General features: G+C 34.7%; 3 protein-coding genes across 6 annotated transcripts in view; 2 read left to right on the top strand and 1 right to left on the bottom strand.

Annotated features, from left to right (window-relative positions):
* The first annotated feature begins 586 nt into the window (after nucleotides 1–586).
* On the top strand, nucleotides 587–17,425 carry LOC106141528 (inositol polyphosphate multikinase). 3 transcript variants are annotated; one of them, XM_060948824.1, is made up of 6 exons: nucleotides 587–793; nucleotides 12,568–12,765; nucleotides 13,588–13,833; nucleotides 14,110–14,298; nucleotides 14,902–15,091; nucleotides 15,995–17,425. In XM_060948824.1, exons 2-6 carry the CDS (start codon nucleotides 12,582–12,584, stop codon nucleotides 16,479–16,481), a joined length of 1,296 nt encoding a protein of 431 aa, XP_060804807.1. In that variant the 5' UTR covers nucleotides 587–793; nucleotides 12,568–12,581; the 3' UTR covers nucleotides 16,482–17,425. The 3 variants fall into 3 exon arrangements, with proteins under 3 accessions (XP_060804807.1, XP_060804808.1, XP_060804806.1); XM_060948823.1 differs by lacking the exon at nucleotides 587–793 and adding an exon at nucleotides 11,243–11,492; XM_060948825.1 differs by lacking the exons at nucleotides 587–793; nucleotides 13,588–13,833 and adding an exon at nucleotides 11,239–11,492.
* Nucleotides 812–10,844, top strand: LOC106134711 (hydroxyacyl-coenzyme A dehydrogenase, mitochondrial). Of its 2 annotated transcripts, none has more exons than XM_060948829.1 (5): nucleotides 812–1,065; nucleotides 1,216–1,488; nucleotides 3,234–3,319; nucleotides 4,934–5,148; nucleotides 9,098–10,844. In XM_060948829.1, exons 1-5 carry the CDS (start codon nucleotides 952–954, stop codon nucleotides 9,349–9,351), a joined length of 942 nt encoding a protein of 313 aa, XP_060804812.1. In that variant the 5' UTR covers nucleotides 812–951; the 3' UTR covers nucleotides 9,352–10,844. The 2 variants fall into 2 exon arrangements, with proteins under 2 accessions (XP_060804812.1, XP_060804813.1); XM_060948830.1 differs by lacking the exon at nucleotides 9,098–10,844 and adding an exon at nucleotides 6,914–7,681 and having other exon boundaries at nucleotides 816–1,065.
* A 363-nt stretch (nucleotides 17,426–17,788) lies between the features above and the next one.
* LOC106134456 (uncharacterized) overlaps nucleotides 17,789–24,667 on the bottom strand; it is a 28,154-nt gene continuing 21,275 nt past the window's right edge. The window contains exon 10 of the mRNA XM_060948820.1: nucleotides 17,789–24,621. Within this exon, the coding sequence (XP_060804803.1) occupies nucleotides 24,404–24,621 (218 nt within the window). The 3' untranslated portion in view covers nucleotides 17,789–24,403. The remainder of the gene's footprint in view (nucleotides 24,622–24,667) is intronic.

The raw sequence follows: 24,667 nt of genomic DNA, 5'->3' as shown, positions 1-24,667 counted from the left end.
AGTCATATTGACAGTGACAATTACTTTTATCTTCTCTTCCTTGCTTCTATTTTGCCGGTATGAGAAGCGTTTTTTTCACAACCACTTTATATAAGTATAATAATATTATTCTGGATTCTCGAATCAAAATTTATACATTTAACTATACAGTGGTTTGTTCTCTCTCTCTCTTACCACCTGCTTTGGATTTTGGGATCCGGTTTTTATCATGTCGTATTTTAAAGTGAAAATAATGACAAAAACTTTATCCAATGATGTTTGGTTATTACTACGCTTTTATTTTTAAACATAGACGCTTTCATTTCACAACGTCTTTGCTTTCTTCATCTTCCACGTGTTTATTTCACTCTAGGTATGGTGATTTTTTCCAAAAAGATATGATTTTTTCAAGTTTGCATTTATAATGTAAATTTGTTTTCAAAATACTTCATATATAAATTAAAAAAAAATCGCATGACATTTTTCAACGTTTCAGTACTGCACATCGACTTAACATATCGATTTTTTGGACATGAACAATCGATTTTTGATTAATTAATCTCAGATCGTCATCCCTGTGTACTACAAACAAATGTCACATATTGACATTGACATTTATAATAAACAAAATCAACAAAACAAGAATCTCAATTTCTACAGTCGCGAACTCCATTCTATTTTATTTTATCGAAATAAATTGTAATATTATTTATTTTTGAACCTTCATATTTTCAGTGTTATTTCTACTATCATTTTATCTTATCAATATGTTCAGTGTTGTGTTATCATCTCGCCATAAACCTGTTTATTATGGGTAAGCAACTGCACATTACATTATCAGTTATGATAATTTTATTCGACCAACCGCCAAGCATTTACACTTGAACGCTCGCTAGTTGTTTACAAGTCGTCTGGTTCCAGTTTTTGCCATTCATTCCGTGTCTTTCGCCAAGTGCATTAACTTTTTTTACGATGAACAAGTTATTAGTTGGTGCCTCAAGAAACTTTTCTAGTTCCTCGACACGAAATGCAATTAAAACCATAACGGTTGTCGGCGGGGGCTTAATGGGCTCCGGCATTGCTCAGGTAAATATTTTCTATTTATTTGGACTTTGCACCTAAAGTATTTATTGAATTTGTTGTCTCAAACAAACATAAATTTGAGGTCAGAGATAAACATACTCTTTTCTTAATTTAAATGTGGAATGTAAATTAAAAATTAAGATTTGTTTTTAGGTGGCGGCACAGGCAGGACAAAATGTTACCATAGTGGATATAAAACCTGAATTGCTGGAAAAGGCACAAAAATCTATCCAGACCAATTTGGGGCGGATTGGGAAGAAAACCTTCAAGGATGACGCTGCTAAAGTAGAGAATTTTGTCAGAGACTCATTCTCTAGGATTAAAACATCCACACAGATTGAAGATGGAGTGAAAGCTGATCTGATTATAGAGGCTATTGTTGAGAAACTTGATGTTAAACAAGAGCTTTTCAATAAGCTCGATCAGGTAAAAATATCATACATAATTGTTAAGATATAGGCTAACATGATTTTATGTATGTGTGTAAATAATATTTTTTTTACACACATAAAAAAAAACATCTCTTTTCTTCTTTCATCAATCTTAACTAATGTTATAATTCGAAAGTAAGTTTATTTTTTTGTTGCCTATTCACATTTTACTTTGTTCCATAGCATTCTTAAGATTTTTTTATTAAGTATGAGGGAATGGGATGTAATGCTTTTATTTATGCAAAGTCATTGTGAAATTTTTGAAAGTTTTGAATAACAATCTATTTTTAGAACAGAATTAATTTATTTCCAAAATTGGATACAAGGTATCACTTATTGACGTCACATCACTTAAATCAACAACACTGCAGCATTTTCACCAAATACCAATTTACAAATATGGATCTCTTAAAGTGCCGTGTGGTTCCCGGCACTAATAAAAAAAAGAATAGGACCACTCCATCTCTTTCCCATGGATTTCGTAAAAGGCGACTAAGGGATAGGCTTACAAACTTGGGATTCTTTTTTAGGCGACAGGCTAGCAACCTGTCACTATTTGAATCTCAATTCTATCATTAAGCCAAATAGCTGAATGTGGCCATTCAGTCTTTCCAAGACTGTTGGCTCTGTCTACCCCGTAAGGGATATAGACATGATGATATGTATGTATGTATGATCTCTTAAATCTAAATTGTGGATGAATGCATATGTAGTAGTTGGTGGCCAAAGTCGACATATAATCATGGCTTAAAAACAGATAAAAAGTGTAAATAACTTTATCTAATCATTTTTAATACTGTACTTTTGACTGAAGACCTCCTGTACATATCTTAATATACATCCCAGAAGTACTTATCTCAATATACTTACATTAATATAACATCTTTATCCCTTATGGATAGAGCCGACATTCCCAAAAGACTGGAATTATCTATATCAAATATATTCTTAATAGCTGAACCTATTCTATCAAATTCAAATTCAAACTTTTATTTGCATAATATGAGTACAACAAGGTCTTAAATATTATGTATAACAGATCTTCATATTTGCCCTTTCGAACGTTGCAAACATTTATTATGTATTAATAGACATACAAACTTATACATAAAGGTACCTACTTAGTATCACATTATAATTTTAAATCTAATTAGAATTGTTTAAACCTAGTATTGCACAATCAGTCTTCAGACTGTTGGCTCTGTCTATCCTTCAAGGGATATAGTATATATGTACGTATTATCTATATTAATGAAGCATTTTTTCATGTATCTTATATGCTTACGAGTCTTCCATACTTATAAAGAGAAATTATTTGTGTTTTTGTTTGTAATAAATAAACTCAAAAACTACTGGACAGATTTTGACGAAATTTAGATAGATTAGACGTGCCCTGTGGTTTCCGGCACCAATACAAAAAAGAATAGGACCACTCTATCTCTTTCCCATGGATGTCGTAAAAGGCGACTAAGGAATAGACTTACAAATTTGGGATTGAATTTCAATTCTATCATTAAGCCAAATAGCTGAACCTGGCCATTCAGTTTTTGAAAAGACTGTTGGCTCTGTCTACCCCGCAAGGGATATAGACGTGACCATGTGTATGTATGTATGTATAGATTAGACCTTCAAGAGTAACATAAGCTTCTGGAAAGTCCCAAGGTGGCTAAGATCGCACAAAAGCAATTTTAATAATTAAGGGACTGATCCTAATTAACAAAAATTGTTTGTATATTCCAGCTGGTCCCGGAACATACAATCCTGGCGACCAACACTTCGTCGATATCCGTCAATGCCATTGGAGAAGGCATCAAGAGGAAGGACAGGTAATATTTCTTTTACCTCTTAAGGAATATGATTATAAAACATTTCTCTATAAATACATACATACATATGGTCACGTCTATATCCCTTGCGGGGTAGACAGAGCCAACAGTCTCGAATAGACTGAATGGCCACGTTCAGCTCCCTGGCTTAATGATAGAATTGAGATTCAAACAGTGACAGGTTGCCAGCCCATCGCCCAAAAAAGAATCCCAAGTTCACAAGCCTATCCCTTAGTCGCCTTTTACGACATCCATGGGAAAGAGATGGAGTGGTCCCATTCTTTTTTATATTGATGCCGGGAACCACACGGCACACTTTCTCTATTCACATTTCTCTATCTATGTCAATATTTCAATCTCAATTCTATAAATAAGTCGTACAGCTTTACGTAACTTTCAGTATTTGCAAGCCATTGGTTGTGTCAAACCCTGTATGGTATAAAGTATATGTATGTATGCAAGTCTTATCACATAAACGGTACAGTGACTTGAGTGATATCTAGTCTTTGTAATTGTATATCATGCTGAACATGACCCACATGGAAAATAAAGACAATTGTTTTTATTTTCCATGTGGTTCTTAGGATTTTGTTAAGTGAAAATGGGAACCTCTTTTTTTAAGGTGTGCAACCAATGTGTAATGTATGTATTTTAAGTTAGGCCGGGTAGGTGTTACTGCCACCAAATTCTTTTATTTATTCATATGATGAAACACTGGTCAGATCAAAAGTAGCTTGCATGAAGAGAGTTATGAATGTGGATGAAGCGAAGAAAGTATGCAGAGATCGTGGCAAGTGGAAAGAGGTAGCCTCTGCCTACCCCTCCGGGAAAAAGGCGTGATTTTATGTACGTATGTATGTATGAAACACTGATAGGCCACGGTCAGCTGATGGAATTGAGATTCAAATAGCTACAGGTTCAATCCCAAGCTTATCCCTTAGTCGCCTTTTACATCTGTGGGAAAGAGATGGAGTGGTCCCATTATTTTTTAATTTTGGGTGCCGGCAACAACACGGCACCAAATTCTATCTATTTATACAGGGTTACTATTGCTAAACGCACAACCTTTAACCTACTTGCTCAGACCTTCCCACTGATCAACTTTTCCTATGGGGCCAACACCGAATTCGCCAAAAAAGAACAGCTGTTCTATATGAAATTGATTAGGAATATGTATAAAACAGCTGTGTGGTTCCCGGCACCAATACAAAAAAGAATAGGATCACTCACAATTTATTATAATTAACCTATGTAATTTTCATGTACGATTGTTAGAGAAAATAAAAGATTTTTACTTTACTTACTTTACTTTACTCCATCTTTTTTCCATGGATGTCGTAAAAGGCGACTTAGGGATAGGCTTACAAAATGGGGGATTCTTTTTTAGGCGATGGACTAGCAACCTGTCACTATTTGAATCTCAATTTTATCATTAAGCCATATAGCTGAACGTGGCCATTCAGTCTTTTCAACACTGTTGGCTCTGTCTACCCCGCAAGGGATATAGACGTGATCATATGTATGTATGTATGTATGAAACAGCTAATTTTTTTTGCGATTTTTCACATTACGACGTCGGAACTTTCTAGTCTCATATCAAACGTGTCTCGTCAGATTCGGCGGCCTTCACTTCTTCAACCCAGTCCCGGTTATGCGCCTCCTGGAAGTCATAAAGGGCGAGCACACTTCGGAACAGACCTACCAGGCTATGATGGAGTGGGGCAAGTCTATCGGGAAGACTTGTATCACGTGCAAAGACACTCCTGGCTTCGTTGTCAATAGGTTGCTGGGGCCGTACAGCGCTGAAGCTATAAGGATGTATGAGAGAGGTGGGTACCACATATATACGGGACAAATTACACTGATTGAGTTAGCCTCGAAGTAAGTTCGACACTTGTGTTACGAGATGCTAACTCAACGATACTATATTTTATAATAAATACATATATAGATTTTAAGACCCAGGCCAATCAGAAAAAGTTCTTTTATCATCATGCCCTGGCCGGGATTCGAACCCGGGACCTCCGATGCCATAGACAAGCGTTCTACCGCTGCGCCACAGAGGCCGTCAATTTACTACATTATTTTTGTTTTTGGTTCTTGTGTTTTTTTTTCTATAACCACATAACCTCTACCCTGACTACCAATTTGGCATTTGAAGTTTGAAAATAAAGAATGAGTTTCATTAACTGGTAAATTCATCAATTTCTATAAAAAGTGTACGAATTAGACAAATACGTCCGTCCTTTTAAAAATCGACCTTATATTAAAATAATATAAGGTCGATTAAATACATTAAAATAAATAGGGCACACAATCGTCAAATATAAAATTATGTTGTATCTTGTATTGTCTTGTGCTTTTTTGTAAACATTAAAATCCAATTTTGAATTGAATATATCGTCATCTGTTCTTTTTGTTAAATCCGTGTTAAATATGTAACGCGATTTACCTGACACCCTGTATAGTTGATCGCAGATATTCACTTTTTCAAAATGTTCAGACAGTTATTCACTAGTGTTTTGGTCACAAGCGTGCCCCTTATCAGCCCCGTGAAGTTTAGAAATAAAGTATGACAACCTAGTGACTATTAAATGCATCTTACTGGGTGTCTAGACTATCACATTATTAACATACTTACATACATACATACATAAAATCACGCCTCTTTCCCGGAGGGGTAGGCAGAGGCTACCTCTTTCCACTTGCCACGATCTCTGCATACTTCCTTCGCTTCATTCACATTCATAACTCTGTTCATGCAAGCTCGGCGGTTTCGGGTACTTTTGACCTGACCCTTTATCAGGACGTCCTTAATTTGATCAAGATACGTTCGTCTAGGTCTTCCCACATTATTTACATCGAAGCTATATCATTTTTATGTGCTGCGTCAATTAGAAACATACATTTCGCTTTTCCCAAATATTGTTTATGGTTTTGGTGCACTCAATACAATGCATGCATGCTTTCTCTCTGCTTAATCCTGTAAGTATCAATACTTTTAATAATAAGTACCTTTCTGCCTGAACTGTGCCTTGCAAGGGGCGAACTTGGGGGTGAATCTATCGCTATTAAGTAGGAATGTAAATCAAATAATATAGAATAAAATGTAATTTTTTTCCATACATTAATATAATAACGTCTTTATCCCTTACGGGGTAGACAGAGCTGACAGTCTTGAAAAGGCTTCAGCTGTATGAATGACTCATTGATGGAATTGGGATTCAAATATAGTCAGGTTGCTAGCCCATCGCTTTAAAGAAGAATCCCAAGTTATTTATCTTTCCCTTGATTGATTTTACAGTGTACGGGAAGAGGAACAGGTGGAAGCCACTATGTTTTTGGGTCCAGGGTTCGAATCCCGGTGAGGGTATGATGAGAAACGAACTCTCTCTGATTGGCCTGGGCCTTGGATGTTTATCTATATAAGTATTTATTATAAAATATAGTATCGTTGAGTTAGTATCTCGTAACACAAGTCTCGAACTTACTTCGAGGCTAACTCAATTTGTGTAATTTGTCCCGTATATATTTATTTATTTATGCCCTACCAGACCAGTATGGAGGTTTACAAATTTATTTAAAAATTTGCAGGTGACGCCTCAAAAGAAGATATTGATATCGGAATGAAATTAGGCGCTGGTTATCCAATGGGGCCTTTCGAACTGGCGGACTACACCGGGCTAGACACAAACAAATATGCCATGCAAGTGATGTACGAGAAGACTGGCAACCCTGTCTTTAAGCCTATCCCATTATTGGACAAAATGGTCGCGGAAGGCAAGCTTGGTATAAAAACTGGAGAAGGATTTTACAAGTATAATAAGTCTAAAGTTTGAACGATATTTTATTGTTATCTACAAATACATATATTAAAAGTTTAAACTATGTTTTATTGTTATTTAAGTGGGCCTTATGTATTCGCGTGTATGTTAGAGGGGTGGGAAGATATATATTTTTTTAATGTTAGATGCGCACAGGGCCGTATTTGAAAAAGTCTGTGTTATATAAGTGATTAAATATTTTTATTGCTAGGAATAAAATGATTTCAACAGAGGATTTGACAAAAATCATATAAGTGTTTTTTTTTATTGAAAAAAACAGAATCTTGGTTGCCCATCAAATTCAGCTCTGGATATAGAAAGGATTTTTTTTAATACGACACTATTTTATATTGTGGTATACATAACAATCCTGTAAAAATATTATACAACACTGTTTCATTACGATATAAAACATGACGTGTAATGTTTAAATGATTATATTTTCTCTAACTCTAAAGGTGAAAAGATTACTGCTTTTGTAATAATGGTATGTGAGAGTGTTTTGAATTTGTTTAATATATTTTTATACAATTTATAACTACGTGTTTTTTTTTAATTATAATTATATAAACCTTTCCTACATTCCTGCGAAAATTAAAAATACAGAAATATGCTGATACAGCTTCCAAATATTTTCTATATCATTGTCTGACACAAACAACGGATGATTTCGCGGATTGGAGTATATATACAACCTCCGACATAACATCGTCTGTCGTGCGGTTCCCCAGGCATCACACTTAGCCCGGCGGAACATCTTCTCTTTGTGGCGGTCGAGCGCCAAACATCGCTCCCGCTACATTATTGTGACTTGACTTACGCGTGTCCCTTTATTCACGAACGTTAAAAAGTTAACTGGAGTGGTAAGAAGAGACAAAGGATAATAGGGATTACACGGATAAGTCCGCCCTTGTGCATTGTTATTTTTAATGTATTTTTATGTACTACTAAAAATTTGTTATGTACAATAAAATTTTTACAAGCAAACAAACAAAGGATTAAGTAGTCATTGAATGACGAAGAAAGATCCATACATATCACGTATATATCCCATGCGGGGTAAACAGAGCCAATCAGTCTTTAATTTAAGAACTTATTTATATGTATGTATGGCAATTAACGAGAACATAACATTTATTCAGGCCTTTAAATAAATGGAACGCGATAGGTTAAGTCTTTATAAAGAGATTATCTTAGTTTTCCCGTTGTAATAAAACATAAAATATTCCCTGAATTCAAAAGATAATCTTTATCGTGAGGAATTACAGATTGATACCTTTTATCTGATTACCGTTCATTACGTAATATATCATACATATATGCAAAACGTAACTTGAAAAATATGAAAAATTGTATCAAGCGAATGTATGTTTACATAGTATACTAGAGATGAAATGGATATCTGCCAACTATCTGGTATCTGGCCTATCACGCGGCCTTAATAAGTACTATCCGGCCGAATAGCAGTTATCCACCGGGTATTCGGCAGCCGGATATCCGGCTATCCGGCTAAACTTTCATCTCTAGCCTGCCTAGGATATCCGGCTTAACTTCTAGATATCCTTTTAATCTACCCTGGTACCAGGGTATCTAAGTTTGTAAGCATAATATTTCGTTAAATTATTTAGCAAATTCACTTTGCTTACTATGTAGTTCATTTCTACTTTTGTGTTTTTTTTTACAACAGCCGTGTGGTTCCCGGCAACAATTGAAAAAAGAATAGGATCGCTCCATCTCTTTCCCATAGATGTCGTTAAAGGCGAAAGGGATAGGTTTATAAACCTGGGATTATTCTTTTAGACGATGGGATAGCAACCTGTTATTGTTTCAACAGCTGTACGTGGCCTATCAGTCTTTGAATGTTGGTTCTGTCTACCCCGCAAAGGCTATAGATGCTTATGTATGTATGTTTATACAATTACCCAAAGAGTCTTGATGATTACATCTCTTCCAGGCGATGCTTCCGCCCAGGACATCGACACGGCCATGAAACTCGGCGCAGGGTATCCAATGGGCCCCCTGGAACTAGCTGATTTCACAGGCTTGGACACCAAAGTAGCCATACTTGGGGTTATGCTGGAGAAGACTGGAAATCCTGTGTTTGAGCGCATACCTCTTTTAGAGAGGTTGGTTAGCGAGGGCAAGCTGGGCAGAAAGAGTGGAGGAGGGTTTTATGAATACGATGAGATGTTAAAGAAAGTTGAATGAGAAAAATTATGGATTTTATACCTACTAGGTAGTAGTGCAAAGTTACTATGCACTTATAAAAAGGCGCTGCCTATTCCGCGGGAAGAATACTCAATTAATATCGATGAGGTCGATTAAACTGATTGGATCAATTGGATTGGATTCTTTCTAAGTATTTATTATGATCTAAGAAATAAAAAACAATTACAAACATGCTCAAACTTCAAACTACTTATTTTATGTGAACCTTCTTGTCATTTTTTAATTTTTCGCTAACCGTCAGTAAGATATATGGTTAGGTAAATACAAACCAGTGCACTGACTGGCCGACCGAAGACGTATGATGAGACCATGACATATAAAAAGTAAATAGATAGATCTTCCAAAAAAATATCTATATCGACATACTTAAGCTACAAATATTTATAAGTGTGAGTTTCATTGTCAACTCTTGATTGCACGTGGAAAGAAATATAACAAATTACAATACAGTTATCTTCATATTGGATTTATAATAATAATAGAGGCCGTCCGCATGGAAACCCTATCAATCCCGCGGGAACTCTGGGATAAAAAGTAGCCCATATGTTATTCTGGGTCTTCAGCTACCTACACACCAAATTTCATCGTAATCGGTTCAGTAGTTTTTTCGTGAAAGAGTAACAAACATCCATGCCGACATACAAACTTTGGCATTTATAATATTAGTAAGATAATAAATACAATGGCGGACTCTTGCCAATTGTAATGTACTTATATATCGTTCGGGGTGTGACACAACCGAAATGATAAGGATAATTGTTTTTATCATAAAGTGACGTCATTGGACAGGGCCGGAATCAGGAACGGCGGGCTAGGATATTGCTTCTGAAGTCTTCACAGCACTGATATTAAAGGCAACATTTCCCTTTTTCACAAGTTAAATAATATTGTTTTGGAATATCTTCACAACTTTTTTGAATACTTAGGCATGATAACCGATTTTTGTTTTAGTGTTAATTAATTAAGTTTAACAACAACATAAACCTTGGTGAAATAATCGCATCCTACTAATATTATAAATGCAAAAGTTTGTATGTTAGGATGTCAGTATCGATGTTTGTTACTCTTTCACGCAAAAACTACTGAACCGATTCCAAAATAATGTTTTTTTTTTAAATTAAAAGAATATAAAAAGTTATGGCGTCAAAATGAAAACAAATTTTTTTCGTAATAAATGTATTTAATGTTATCAACACATATTGTTTTATGACCTTAATACATATTAAATAACAGAGGTCCTAATGAGGCCCTGTCATTGGGTAGTATTTTATTTTGTCATCTTTAGTTTATAAAGACGTATTTTTGTTTTCTTTTCCGCATCAATATCAATTTTGATAAATGATAAACCAATTAATATCACTAGACTTGTTGCGTCTCATGACTTCACACATTATGATTATTAGTGAACCCAGGAAATTATCAATTGGAACTCTAATAACCATGTCATGATGATTAAATGTTGCAATATCTGATGTGTAAAGTTTTTCATTTGCTTTAATAATAAAAGTCTGGTATTTAAAATTCTGTTTATAAAATCATGAGACCTGTTGAACCACTAAGATAACGTTCGATTCATTTACATATACACATACATATAATCACGTCTATATCCTTTGCGGGGTAGACAGAGCCAACAGTCTTAAAAAGACTGATAGGCCACGTTCAGCTGTTTGGCTTGATGATAGAATTGAGATTCGAGTCTAATATACAGGATTGTAGGTAGACTATTTACTTGAACTTATTATTGTTGTTATTTTTATCTAAGTAAAGATTACATCCCCTTATCTCAGAGAATGTCGTAAAAGTATATTGAGTGATAAAAGCAAGTCCATCTTGATTTATGTATTGATAAGATAACTTGAATTATTAAAAAAAAAATCAACAATAGATATATTTGGCGCGAGTATTGGTGACGTGATCATGAAAATTTTATGAGTGCACATTTTCGATTAATAATTTCTAAACAAAAATAGGTGTGATGTGCCAGTATTAAAATCCTATGACACAAGCTAACATCTGGTGCAAAGACAAGATTTATTGGATTAAAAAAAAAGAACCAATATTTTCGTTTGCCGCCAGTATTGAGAAAGCAGAAATCTTGTTGGTGATTAAGGAAAATTGTGAGTTCTTTATGAATTGTTTCATACATACAAAGGGTCACTGCTATATTCCTTGTGGGATAGACAGAGCCATCAGTGTTGAAAAGACTGAAACGACACGTTCAGCTGTATGGCTTTATGATGGAATTAAGAAAATTAAGATTTAAATAGTGACAGGTTGCTAGCCCCATCGTCTACAAGTGGAGTCCCAAGTTCTGAACTTCGTCGCCTTTTACGACATTCGTGGGAATGGTTTCGAGTGGTTCAATTCAAAAGTACCGGAAACCATACGTCATGAATTGTTAATTACTTTTAAATCGGAATTCCATTTCGTTTTTCTATTTTTAAACCAGTTTATCAAATGAGTTTAGAGTGCCTTTAGGTCAACACTACTATGCGTTTATTATAGATTTTGTTTTCGTAAGTGCTAAAGTACAAAGATATGTGAATTATTTTAACACTCAGAGGTCATATTTGTGTTGATAAATGTGATACTAACAAACAGGTATTTCATGTCATCGTTAGGTTTGTGAAAATAAGTAGTAGGTAGTTTTAGTGCCCAGCAGGAAAGTTGAATAAAATCCTACTCTATGGACGCTGCGCAATAGTTTTTTTTTATATTAAAAATTGCTACTGCGCATCCCGGACGCGTCAAATTCTAGAGTCTACTTATTTGCCCGTTGCTCTAAAACCATCCAGGTAAAAACACTGATAAAAGCAATGTAGACGGACCTTGCAGTTTTTCGACACTCGCCATTTCTTTTTTATTGATTTTTTTTTGGGAATTGAAAAAAGATCTGTCTGTTTCTTATTGGCCTAATTTGAAAAGGATGCAAATAAAAAGGTCATTCGATGTCATTTTTACTAGTATAAGTTACCCTTAATGTCATTTACATACATATACATACATAAAATCACGCCTCTTTCCCGGAGGGGTAGGCAGAGACTACCTCTTTCCACTTGCCACAATCTCTGCATATTTCCTTCGCTTCATCCACATTCATAACTCTCTTCATGCTAGCTCGGCGGTTTCGGGTACTTTAGTCATTTACATATTTCAATAAATACTGAAATTTTTCCATTTTTGTCAATCCAGGTGTCCGCACCTAAATGAGTGATGTCAGACGCCACCAACCCGTCCGCTGGCAGCGGTCCATCCACAGCGTCCACTACAACCTGCCTCGCCAGGAGACGGTCATCACGAAGCCCCTCAAGATGCCTTCCGAGCAGGAGATCCAGGCTTACGATAGGCAGGTAGCAGGGCACACTGCTACCAACGGGAAGAAGTACTTAGGTAAGGCACCCATATAATGAACTGGTGACTACTTCAGGACAAGAGATTCCACCTAATGTCTGTCTCTCCTGGGGCTGCGTATGACCCCAAAAGGAAGTAAAACTTAGGTCAGTTATATTCTCCTCACGAGACCTTGTCTACCCAGAAGAGACAGTTTCTTCAATTAGTCACCATCATACATACATATGGTCACGTCTATATCCCTTGTGGGGTAGACAGAGCCAACAGTCTTGAAAAGACTGACAGGCCACGCTCAGCTATTTGGCTTAATGATAGAATTGAGATTTAAATAGTGACAGGTTGCTAGCCCATCGCCTAAAAAAATAATCCCAAGTTTGTAAGCCTATCCCTTAGTCGCCTTTTACGACATCCATAGGAAAGAGTGGTCCTATTATTTTTTGTACTGGTGCCGGGAACCACACGGCACCATCATACCTCTCTAGAAAGGGATATATACATGATTACATGTATGTATGTACATAAATGACTCAAGAAACCTTCCGAATTCCCTTTTGGTCAATAATAATCTTCTTTAACTGTCAGTTCATTCCTGGCGACATCGTAACGATGTTGTCAGGCTAGTAATTTCCTCAGATAGTTTTTTATTTGGCCACTTATTCGTGGTCCATCAGATTTCTGAGATAGCTTAACAAAATCCAACTCTTCTTGATTCCCAACGATAATTGACTATGCTTAATTAATGGACTTCATCGGCATTTTACAAACAAACCTTTGTCTCTTACAAAGCGGAGCAAAGTCGAAGGTAAGTTGAAAGCAAGCTTCGTTCAAGATCCCAGGAGCTAAGAAACCAATAATCACCAGGTCTCCTGCAATGCAACGATGGTACGATCCTGAAACCGATCATCAAAGAGTCCCAGCGCCGCGAGATGGAGTTCTACGAGCGGGTCTCATCAGCCACGGAGTCAGATTTGGTGGAACTGAGTCGGCTGGTACCACGATACGTGGGCAGTAGACATTATACGTATAACGGACACCAACAGCAGTATATAGTGCTGGAAGACCTGACGCAGAAGATGTTGGAGCCGTGCATCATGGATGTTAAGATTGGTGAGTTTTTTTTGTATTATCTGTACGAGAGCCATTTTAAGTTTTCCTCACGTAATGTTCGTGCTGATATAAGTTCAGGAGTTTCGATTGGTAATGATTTTTCTTTTGATATTAACTTTTGGATACTCCTTCTATCACATTAAGTGTCTGCTTTGACAAAGTATTTGACCGTGGTGCTTTTATAAATTCAAATGTAAATAAAGTAAATAAAACAATTAATAAAACAAAAACGTTATTCATTAAATAAAACGAAAGATTTCTGTATCTTATCATCAGGTCGACGTACATGGGACCCGCTAGCCACCGAGGAGAAAATAAAAAACGAACAAACAAAATACGCGCTATGCAAACAGGAATACGCGTTCTGCATTCCCGGCTTCCAGGTGTATCGTCTGGCCACGGGACAGCTACACAAGTACGGCAAGGACTACGGCAAGAAGCTGCACGGCGAGATGGTCAGAGATGGTAAGACCCGGAGTACCCAGGACTGAGCCCCAGTCACTAATAGATTTTTTAGTTTTTTAATATTTACTATGGTTTTAATCGACGTCCATCGAGCACCGCTCGGTCAACCAAGTACTTAGTCTTAAGACTCAGGGCGTTTATTTATCTCTTCCCAAGGATAGAATTTGTCGTAAACGATCTTATACTTGGAATTCAAAGATCTGTCTTCTTCTTCTCTTCTATTTTAAATATTTTAATGTAAGTACAATAATAGTTTTATTCTTGGACTTCTGTCTTCTACCTATTGGAAGGACGCAACTATAATTTGCTTAGAAAATAATAATACGTAGGCACTCTATGTTTAAACACATTTCGGGCTAATGAATATAAATATAATATATCTATCTAATATATATACATATATATAGTGTCGCTGTTTTTCTGAATTTTATTTTTAATTTCTTTGTAACCGACGAGTTGGCATGAAAAGGAATTTTGATGAAGAGAAAGAAGTATGTAGGGATCGTGAAAAGTGGTAAGATATAGTCTCTGCTATCCCTCCGGGGAAGAACTGAGGTGAACGCTGAACACCTTTTTAGTGAAACTCATTTTTTTTTATTCCAGCACTGAAGAAATACCTGAACGTGTCCGAAGGCGTGGTGTGCCGTGCTCTGTTGCTGCGGATCCTCTCGTCTCTGTGGCAGATACAGAAGTGGGCGCGAACGCAGCGCGCTGTCAAACTGTACAGCACCTCTCTATTGCTTGTCTATGACGCTGCCAAACTGAGGGAGTGTTGTGTGAAGGAGAAGATCATGTGAGTTATCTTTACATTGTTTTTATTCTGATACAAAATGTACAGCACCTCTCTATTGCTTGTCTATGACGCTGCCAAACTGAGGGAGTGTTGTGTGAAGGAGAAGATCATGTGAGTTATCTTTACATTGTTTTTTTTACTGATACAAAGTGAACAGCATCTTTCTATTGCTTGTCTATGACGCTGACAAACTGAGGGAGTGTTGTGGAAGGGAGAAGATCATGTGAGTTATCTTTACATTGTTTTTTTTACTGATACAAAGTGAACAGCATCTTTCTATTGCTTGTCTATGACGCTGCCAAACTGAGGGAGTGTTGTGTGAAGGAGAAGATCATGTGAGTTATCTTTACATTGTTTTTTTTCTGATACAAACTGAACAGCACCTCTCTTTTGCTTGTCTATGACGCTGCCAAACTGAGGGAGTGTTGTGTGAAGGAGAAGATCATGTGAGTTATCTTTACATTGTTTTTTTTACTGATACAAAGTGAACAGCATCTTTCTATTGCTTGTCTATGACGCTGACAAACTGAGGGAGTGTTGTGGAAGGGAGAAGATCATGTGAGTTATCTTTACATTGTTTTTTTATTCTGATACAAATTGTACAGCACCTCTATTGCTAGTCTATGACGCTGCCAAACTGAGGGAGTGTTGTGTGAAGGAGAAGATCAGGTGAGTTATCTTTACATTGTTACAAATTGTTCAGCACCTCTCTATTGCTTGTCTATGATGCTGCCAAACTGAGGGAGTGATAGGCTTATCAACTTGGTATTATTCTTGTAAGCCATACAACTGAACGTGGCCTTTGGGTCTTTTTGAGACTGCTGTCTCTGTATTCCCCGTGAATATATGTCTGTATGTACAGCACCTCTCTATCGTTGGCCCATGACGCTGTTTATTTACCAGCCCCCAACCGAAATCGAGCTGCCAGCCGCCGCTGCGCCGGCGCAGCTCCATCCACTCCACGCACAGCCCCGCCGCCGGCGCCAGCTTCAGCGGGCAGCTCTCGCACGCGGGGCCCGTCTACAAGAAGGTCAGCCCCGTGCCCCTCGCCCCCCTCACACCCGCACTACTCCCCTTCACCCCCCCGACACCCATAAACACCCCCTGGAACGACGTTCTAGAAAAACTCAACCACAATCACTCGTTCGACCACAATTACGAAGATAAACTGTCCAAAATGAAAATGAACTTCAGAGCGACGTTAGACCAAATGTCGAGCGATACCCCCAACCCTAACCCCTGGGGGACCGTTAAGATCATAGACTTTGCGCACGCGTTCTTCAATGAAGACGATGACGCGACCACTGACGACAATTTCAGCGAAGGCATAGACAATTTCGTCAAGATTTTCGAGTCGTTTCTGAGGGAGACAAGCGATCAAATTATTTGATTTTTCGTTTTGTTCGTATGTTGGTTAAAAAGGTTGTATTAGAAATTTAATGTTCCTATAAAGCTCATTTTTTTAAAGTGTTGTCATTGTGTTTTTTCAAGCATTTCAAGTTGTATTTAAAGATTTAATAAGATAAAGTATTAATAAAAGAATTTAGAGATAAAATAATGATGTTCAATGATCTCTATATCTTAGTAATGACAAAAATTGTGGTAGTGATTTGCAAGATATACATATTTGTTAATAAATTGTTATGTTTGAATAATTATTGTAAATTTTGTAAGAGGATTATTGTTATCAAAATGTTTAAGTGTTAAAATATTATATCTACATTATAATTAAAGTTGTACTTGCTCAAAATGAGAACAGTTACTTGAAGTTAATATTTTTCTATACGATATGTTACTCCATGTAATATAACACTAAGTAATAAATGTATTAACTTTTAAATCTTCTTAGAACAATTAAAGTATATGCATGCTGAAAATTGAACCTTATTGTCATAGATACGTAGTGCCAGTTGTTACTATGATTTATTGAAATTTCCCATATATTAAAGTATTGAAATCACCTTAATAAAACTATAATAAATCTTAATAAAACTAATTAAGTATTATGCAGTATGTATTCAGCAATGTACATAGACATTAATAATTTAATAGACAATTCCTCCTCTTAGTTAAGACGTCGCCCAGCTGTGGATTTCAAGGCTATACGTACCATTCACATCACGTCTAAATCCCTTGCGGGATAGACATTGCCTTGGAAATATTGAAAGTCCTCATTCAGCTGTCAAAGCGATAATTAAACAAATTCAGGATATGATAATGTTATATTAAAATATATTGTTCTTGTATAATTCTCTGAAACTTCTACGTTGTTAACCTAAAATTTAATAGTTGATTGTATGAACGTTTTTTAGTCATTAAAATAGTTAAGAATGACTTTCGTTTCCCTTATTTTTTCACTAGCTTTCGTCCGCGGCCTTGCCCGCGTGATAAATACCCTATCTATAACCCTTTCATGTATCCAACATATAATTGTATGTATATTCATTGAGACTTGTTCAGTGGTTTTGACGTTAAAGACAGAAAAACAAACACACTTTTACTCTTATTAGTATGAGTAGGTATCATACATATAATCACGCCTATATCCCTTGTTTCCGTGGTAGACAGAGCCAACAGTGTTGAAAAGACTGATAGGTCACGTTCAGCTATTGACTTAATGTCATTATTATGTATGAAATTTTTAAAAAGGTTTCTCCTGATAATGAAAATTCTTTTGTCGTAAATGAAAACAAAGTGTCGCTTTCGCATTATAAATATTTATTTCGAAATCAGCCAAAATTATTTTCCCAAATAAAATTATCTATAAACTTAATAATACAATTTAATATGAAATGATTCGGGCGCATTTGGTGACTGACAAATGACCATCGATCTATTCAATTGCACATATATTAATTGATACGAGAGTAATGAATGAATGAATGAATGAATTAATTAATCACTTAATTCTCCACAAGACAGTTAAACATTAAAAAAAAAACAAAATATTTTTACTTAATTATCTAGTTCCTTTATTGTTTGCCGGTTGACTGGAAGATCCCTTCGTGAGATAAGTCCGCGATTGCAAGTGATTTATTTCTTTTATAACTGTGTATTATTTCTTGTAACTATATACATGCCGCTCCATGAATTTCAAATCAAGTTTCCAAACATAAAAAAAAATACAACTTATTATATAATAATGTTGCAATAACACTGTTTCATACATTCAGTGAAGCTATAACACATACAAGGTGCTAATTAATTTAAAACTGGTGCCGTACATCAATATTTAATAAGATGAAATTACTAAATGAAAATGTGTGATGAGCGGAAAATAAAACATTTTTTGACATATTTTTGTGTCTTATTTCCATCTCATTCTTACTTTAAATACCACTGGAGCGACAGTAATATTACATTCAATTAAAAATGAACGCCTTTAAACTTTGACATGCAATATGATTTATGAAAACTTACACAATACCTAAGGTTATTTTTATTCAAACGTTAAGGTATGTACAGTCACTTACAAAGAAACGTGTCCAGTATGATTTTGACTTTAACTGGTGCCTATATATATATCTGCAGGCTACTGTACCATACCATTCTCCCCGGTAAGGAGCTTTTACATATTTTTAAATCAAAATTAATACAATAGTTATCTTTAATCATAACATTCTTCTTACGCCCAATTTTCAAACAATTCTCACACAATTCATGCCAACTTTCATTTAAAAAGAAAACACTGCTATTATCAATTAAACGAGATTTAGGCCTGGCTTATTGTCAAAATGAATGATGATGAAATTTACTCGCTATTTTTAAAACACAAGTCTTAAAAATAGCGAGTAAATTTATTTATAGCACAGAATGATTATTAATCTATATTTACGTTATTATATAACGATATATTATATAACGATATATTATATAACGATATATATATATAATATATAATTTTTTTAATATGCCTCTGTGTAAGTCAGTGTTTAAATATCAATGGATTTTACTGTGTTTTGACTAAATTCCTTTAAAAATGTTTTTACTTTGCAAATGTCTGGCATATTCATCAATACAATAGTTTCTCATTAATAAATAAATCTGAAGTACCACGGCTTACGTCAAGAATTACACATAACACATCAATTTAGGAATAAAAATGATTTCTGTGCATAATCTAAAAGCGTTGTTAATTACCAAATAGATCGATGGCCATTACATTTATACAAAATTGATATCAAACAATTATATATCGATAAATATCGTAGCAAACTATGCAAACCAACTTAAATAAAATCTTATTGTACATTCACATTAATAAAAATGGCTAGATGTTGATGTACAAGAAGATTTTACAATATCTACAGATTAATTTAAGCCCGCCAAGCGCCCAATGCGTTACGATGACAAAAAAAAATAATTATAAGCATCATTAATCTAACGTTATACAATGTGATATACAACAACAAATGACAGAAACCATACCAACTATTACAAAATAAAGCACCTCGAGTTAACTAAGGGCGATATTTTTAATTAACTAATTAATAATTATATTCTTTTTTTTTTGATAATTTTTCAATATTATTTCATTACAAAAAAAAAACAAAAGAAACAAAACACACACACAGACACACATGGCAGATGATTTCCCACATTTTATTCTTAATTTAGGTCAAATATTTTATCACAATTTGTTCGATTCGATCGGAGACCGACGATGGTTTCCCGCGGAAACTGGCGCGACTCTCCCGCGCGAATCAGGCCTAAAACAGCGTTATTACTAATTCTAACACATGCTTGTAGAACAGCTGACGTACGTAATAATAAAAAAGAAAGATTCCCAAATAATTTTTATAAACGAAAAATGTGATTGCATGTTTTTAATGCACATGAAGCCATAAATAATCTATTTATAGTCGTTGCAAATAATCTTGACCCATATTTTCAATGTGTATGGACATGTTTGTCTGTAGGCTACTATATTTTGTTACCTCACGCTTTCCCTTAACTTATGTTTTTGAAACTTCAATGGTTTAAAGCAATGAGAATTATATGGTGTTACTTTTCATGTCGGAAAAGTACTGTACCGCGATTACTAGCTTTCGAATACTTGTAAACCTTCTCAAACATAGAATTTTCAAGCCTTCAATTATGTATGACTCACTCACATACATAATTGAAGAAAAATTCTTATTATTAGCTGGTGATTATTGAAACACGTACAACTCAAAATGTAAAAAGAAATATTGCAAAAAGACTAGAATTTAGCACTGTTTTAGGCCTTAGGATTAGTACACAAGCATCGCATACAACTTACGAATAAAATTGCGACCAAACAACAATATCGATTTAAAACCGCTCTATTGTAAGTAATATATAAATCCAATGAATTCAAATATGTAGATTTACTTATAAGAACTAATGTTAGAATTTTGAATACTTCGTTATCAATTATCGTATCGTCTTTTTCTTTTATCTCTAGAGAGAGAGAGAGACAACACGAGTGCAGAAAGTGCTTAAAATGAGTTTCAAGATACAAGTTACGCAAACATTCACACCACAAAAAAAATGATTTATTTTGTTCAAAGTTTACAAGGAAAATAACTAGGTAGTTAAAGTTTTACATAAATAAAAACTCCTTTTTACATATTTTTATCAAACATGACACCCATTTTTATATCATTTGCGTAAGTTTGCCTCGATAGATTTTAGGTTAGAAAAAAATATATATCCAATACTAGCTGTGCCCGCGGCTTCGCCCGCGAGGAATAGTTATTTTGGGCATCATTGAAGCCCTCAAGCAGGAATAATTTTCCCCGTTTTTTTTCACATTTTCCGTAAATTTTTTGCTCCTAATAGTTGTAGCGTGATGATAAATAGCCTAAAGCCTTCCTCGATAAATGGTCTATTAAACACAAAAATAATTTTTCAATTCGAACCAATAGTTCCTGAGATTAGCGCGTTCAAACAAACAAAACTCATCAGCTTTATAATATTAGTATAGATTTGAAATAATATAATAATCTGCAAGTTTTATTCAACAACTGGTTAAGTAAAATTTGTTGACTGACCCAGTTATTTTAATTTTGTTATTTAAAAGAAGTTTAAAAAAAAATACTAGTCCCATTTTTTTGTTATATATAATCTTTTTTGTGAGAAAACTTGTTAGTTCCCATATCATGACGTCATACAGACATGGTAAACAAGCATACTAAAAGTGGATATATATCGGAACGGATATAACGTCACACGTATTGCGAAGTAAAATTAGGTCACTAGAAATCTTCACAGACCACGAGACAAAGTAAAGGATTTTTTAAATATGAGCTTCGCGGTCGAGAAAAAGACTCAGGTTAAAAAGTGAACTTAGCTAATTTAAATTGTTTTTTTTTTTATAATTGTTTCTCTTGCTACACCTATATCATCTGAATATATTTTAAATATAATAAACTTTAATGCTCTTTATAAAAGAAATAAGCAGATTTTCATATTTTTACATACATGCATCACGTCTACAACATTGAGGGATCGAGAGAGTCCTCGAAAAGACAAATATCAAAATCCATGAAACTCAAAATCAAATTTATATGATGTTATATGATATAATGAAAAAAATTATTGCCCAGATAAAAATCTAAATTATTCGACTACTACATAATAAATTCTAAAATTATCGTGTCCATTTTGGATAAGTCAAACGCTACACTCGGTGCAATTAGCAAAATAATTTAAATTGTTATCTAGGCTTTCTTTTAAATGTCGCCATTTTGTCATTTTGATGCGTGTTCTAAAGCCCATATTCGCGTTTACCAGTCGTCACATCAATTTTATATATATATATTTATTTTACTTTCTATAATATAAGGTTCGTACAAAACGAGTACGAATATTTTAAGGATAGTTAAGAAAACTAAATAACTTTAACTAAAAACTATATCAAAATATGAACAAAAAAACTATTTTATTCAATACAAATCATAAAATCTTCAAGGAAATTTAGCGTGTGTCTTAAAAGTGGCTTTTGTGTTTGACAACAGTTTAAATTTGAACTTCACATACAGAATGCTATGAATACATTTTTAATTCTTTTTATGAAATAGTTATTTATATAAACATCTTAAAATATTCGTAATCAATTCAAACGGACCTAGTATATATTTATGTCTATATATGTATTTACACAAACTGCGTTGCATAGGCGATTCATGTTAATATAATTATAATAACAATTTATATACAATTTTTTTGCTAAACATGTATACATATTTGAAGATGAATTTATACGAATTTTTTTAATAATATCTCATAAAAAAGTTATATTTTACTTAGCAAGTGAAATCTTCAAACATTAATGTGGCGTTTGCATACACGTCAAATATATATACACGTTCACAACAGGCCGCGGTAGACAAAATGCCAGTCAGTTTTCAACCGTACACCGCTGTAATACGATTCAAACATGTCTGAACTACACTATCGGCCTTATAAACATTTTATATCATCAATATGAGTATACAAAACTAAAATTATTCTCCCAAAAATTAATATTCTGTTACCAAAGGTGCATTACACCACAAAACATAATATACACCACGTTTTGTTAATGTTAAACCCTAACGTTAATTAATGGCAATCCTCCATAAACTATAAACTTAGATTTACAGGTGAGAACAAAACAAAACACCGTCCTCAGTTTGAAACATCATTTTACAAATTTATACCATTCAAAAATGGATCTTAACTTATTGCAATAAAGCATACAATCTTTAAATATAAAAATTAGAGTTTAACATTTACAGGACTGTGCGCTTTATTGACATTATGTTAAGATCCATTTTCTAAGAGACAGACGAATTTGATTGTTTTTGGACACTATTAGCGGAATTGTGAGTCTTAATGATAGTGATGGTTGCATTTTATTAAAAAACTAAATTTTATCGTTTTTGACGAATGGTTAACTAAAACTAATATGATAGTTAACGTTATGTTTAACCATTATTATAGCTTATCTCTCGAAAATGTCAACGTTAAAGTAACCGTTATGCGAACGCTACTCCGTCGAAACGTTTCAACCTTACCATTTTTAACGTTAATCAAACGAAGTTATTTACAAATTAGTTTTATGTTATTTATTTGTTTATAGTTTTTTTAAGGCGTCAATTTTTTACACTGTATTGTATATTCACAAACAATATTACCTTCATTCAAAATTGTAAGCATTCCAGACATGAGGTTATATTTCGATATAAAATTTAAAATTAAAAAAATAAAATTGTTTATGGTCTTATTAAAAACGATACTAACACCTAAATTAACACCGTATGAGGTTTTACATGTATCGTCTCCGTCAAATATTTAATTTTAAAGGTCAATTTTATAATTTCACCAGGAAAATAAGTTTCGACTTTCAAAATTAAACTATTTATACACAAACCTCTTCATGTAAAGCTGGATATGCTGTATTTTTTTAAAAATAAATGTACCAATAGTGTGTTGATAAAGTGTCTTATAGAATAGTAATTAACATTTACATACAATCATGCGTCTTTCCCACAAAGGGTAGAGAGCTTTACGACGATTCCTGCTTACCTCTATCACTTCATCCATATTTGAAATTGTATGTGCAATAACTATGGTACAGATTATTAAATGACAATGGACTGAAATCCGAGGACCCCGAAAACCGGACCAAGGGAGTGAGAACAGTTGGAAAGCGGACCCAGGGTCCCGAAACACTTCTGTTGAGGGTGAAACCGAGAACACGCAGAGATGAGAGAATATTGACAAAATCTTTTCCAACAAGACCATAAACACAATATCGACACACTTTTGACATATTTATTTATAATTCTTTATTTTTTGAGTCTTTCGTGAGGAAACAATGCTATCTTTTACAAATTGTTTGAGAATATACAATTTTTAAATTTTCGTATAATTAACTGTAAATAAGACAGGTTATAAGAGCGCGTATAATTTTATTGTGGACGTTCGCGACTCGATTGAAATTATTGATATATTTTTTTTGCAATATAACAAAGTAAATGTAATACAACAAACAAATTCGTTTGCCATTAAAAAATTTTGTTCTCAAAACCGTTTAAACTCTACGTATTAATATTGTACATCAGTTAAAATAAGTAATTATAATTAGATAAAACGATAAGTGATACATCGCATCAAATTTCGAAAATAAATCTATTACACTTTTAACTGACGTACAATAAGACAGAAAAGTTTCAAACTCACAAAACGCGACGCCAACAAATTCAACTCCAACAAACGAAACGGCTCAAAACAAGATGACAACAAATTCAACTGAAATTCGAAACGGCTCCAACAAAACAAACATGCCTGTATCATCCCCAGCTATATCTTGGGCAGCTTGGGGGCAGCCACGCGCGGGTGCTCCCTGGCCAGCAGCGCGTGCGCACGCGCGCGGTAGTCGTAGGCGCAGCCGTGCACCTCGGCGTAGCGGTGCGGCGCGCAGAACGCGGCGCCGCAGCGGCAGCGGTGCTCCGTGGCGATGCTCAGCCGCTTGCGGCAGAAGCTGCAGCGCGGCCGCGGCGGCCGGGGCGCAGGCGCAGCTGTTTTAATTCATAAATACATATATATGGGACAAATTACACAGAT

This window comes from Amyelois transitella, chromosome 17 (assembly GCF_032362555.1).
Source record: "Amyelois transitella isolate CPQ chromosome 17, ilAmyTran1.1, whole genome shotgun sequence".
NCBI lineage: Eukaryota > Metazoa > Arthropoda > Insecta > Lepidoptera > Pyralidae > Amyelois > Amyelois transitella.
Note: the sequence above shows the minus strand (reverse complement) of the source record. Positions and strands in the feature narration are given on the sequence as shown.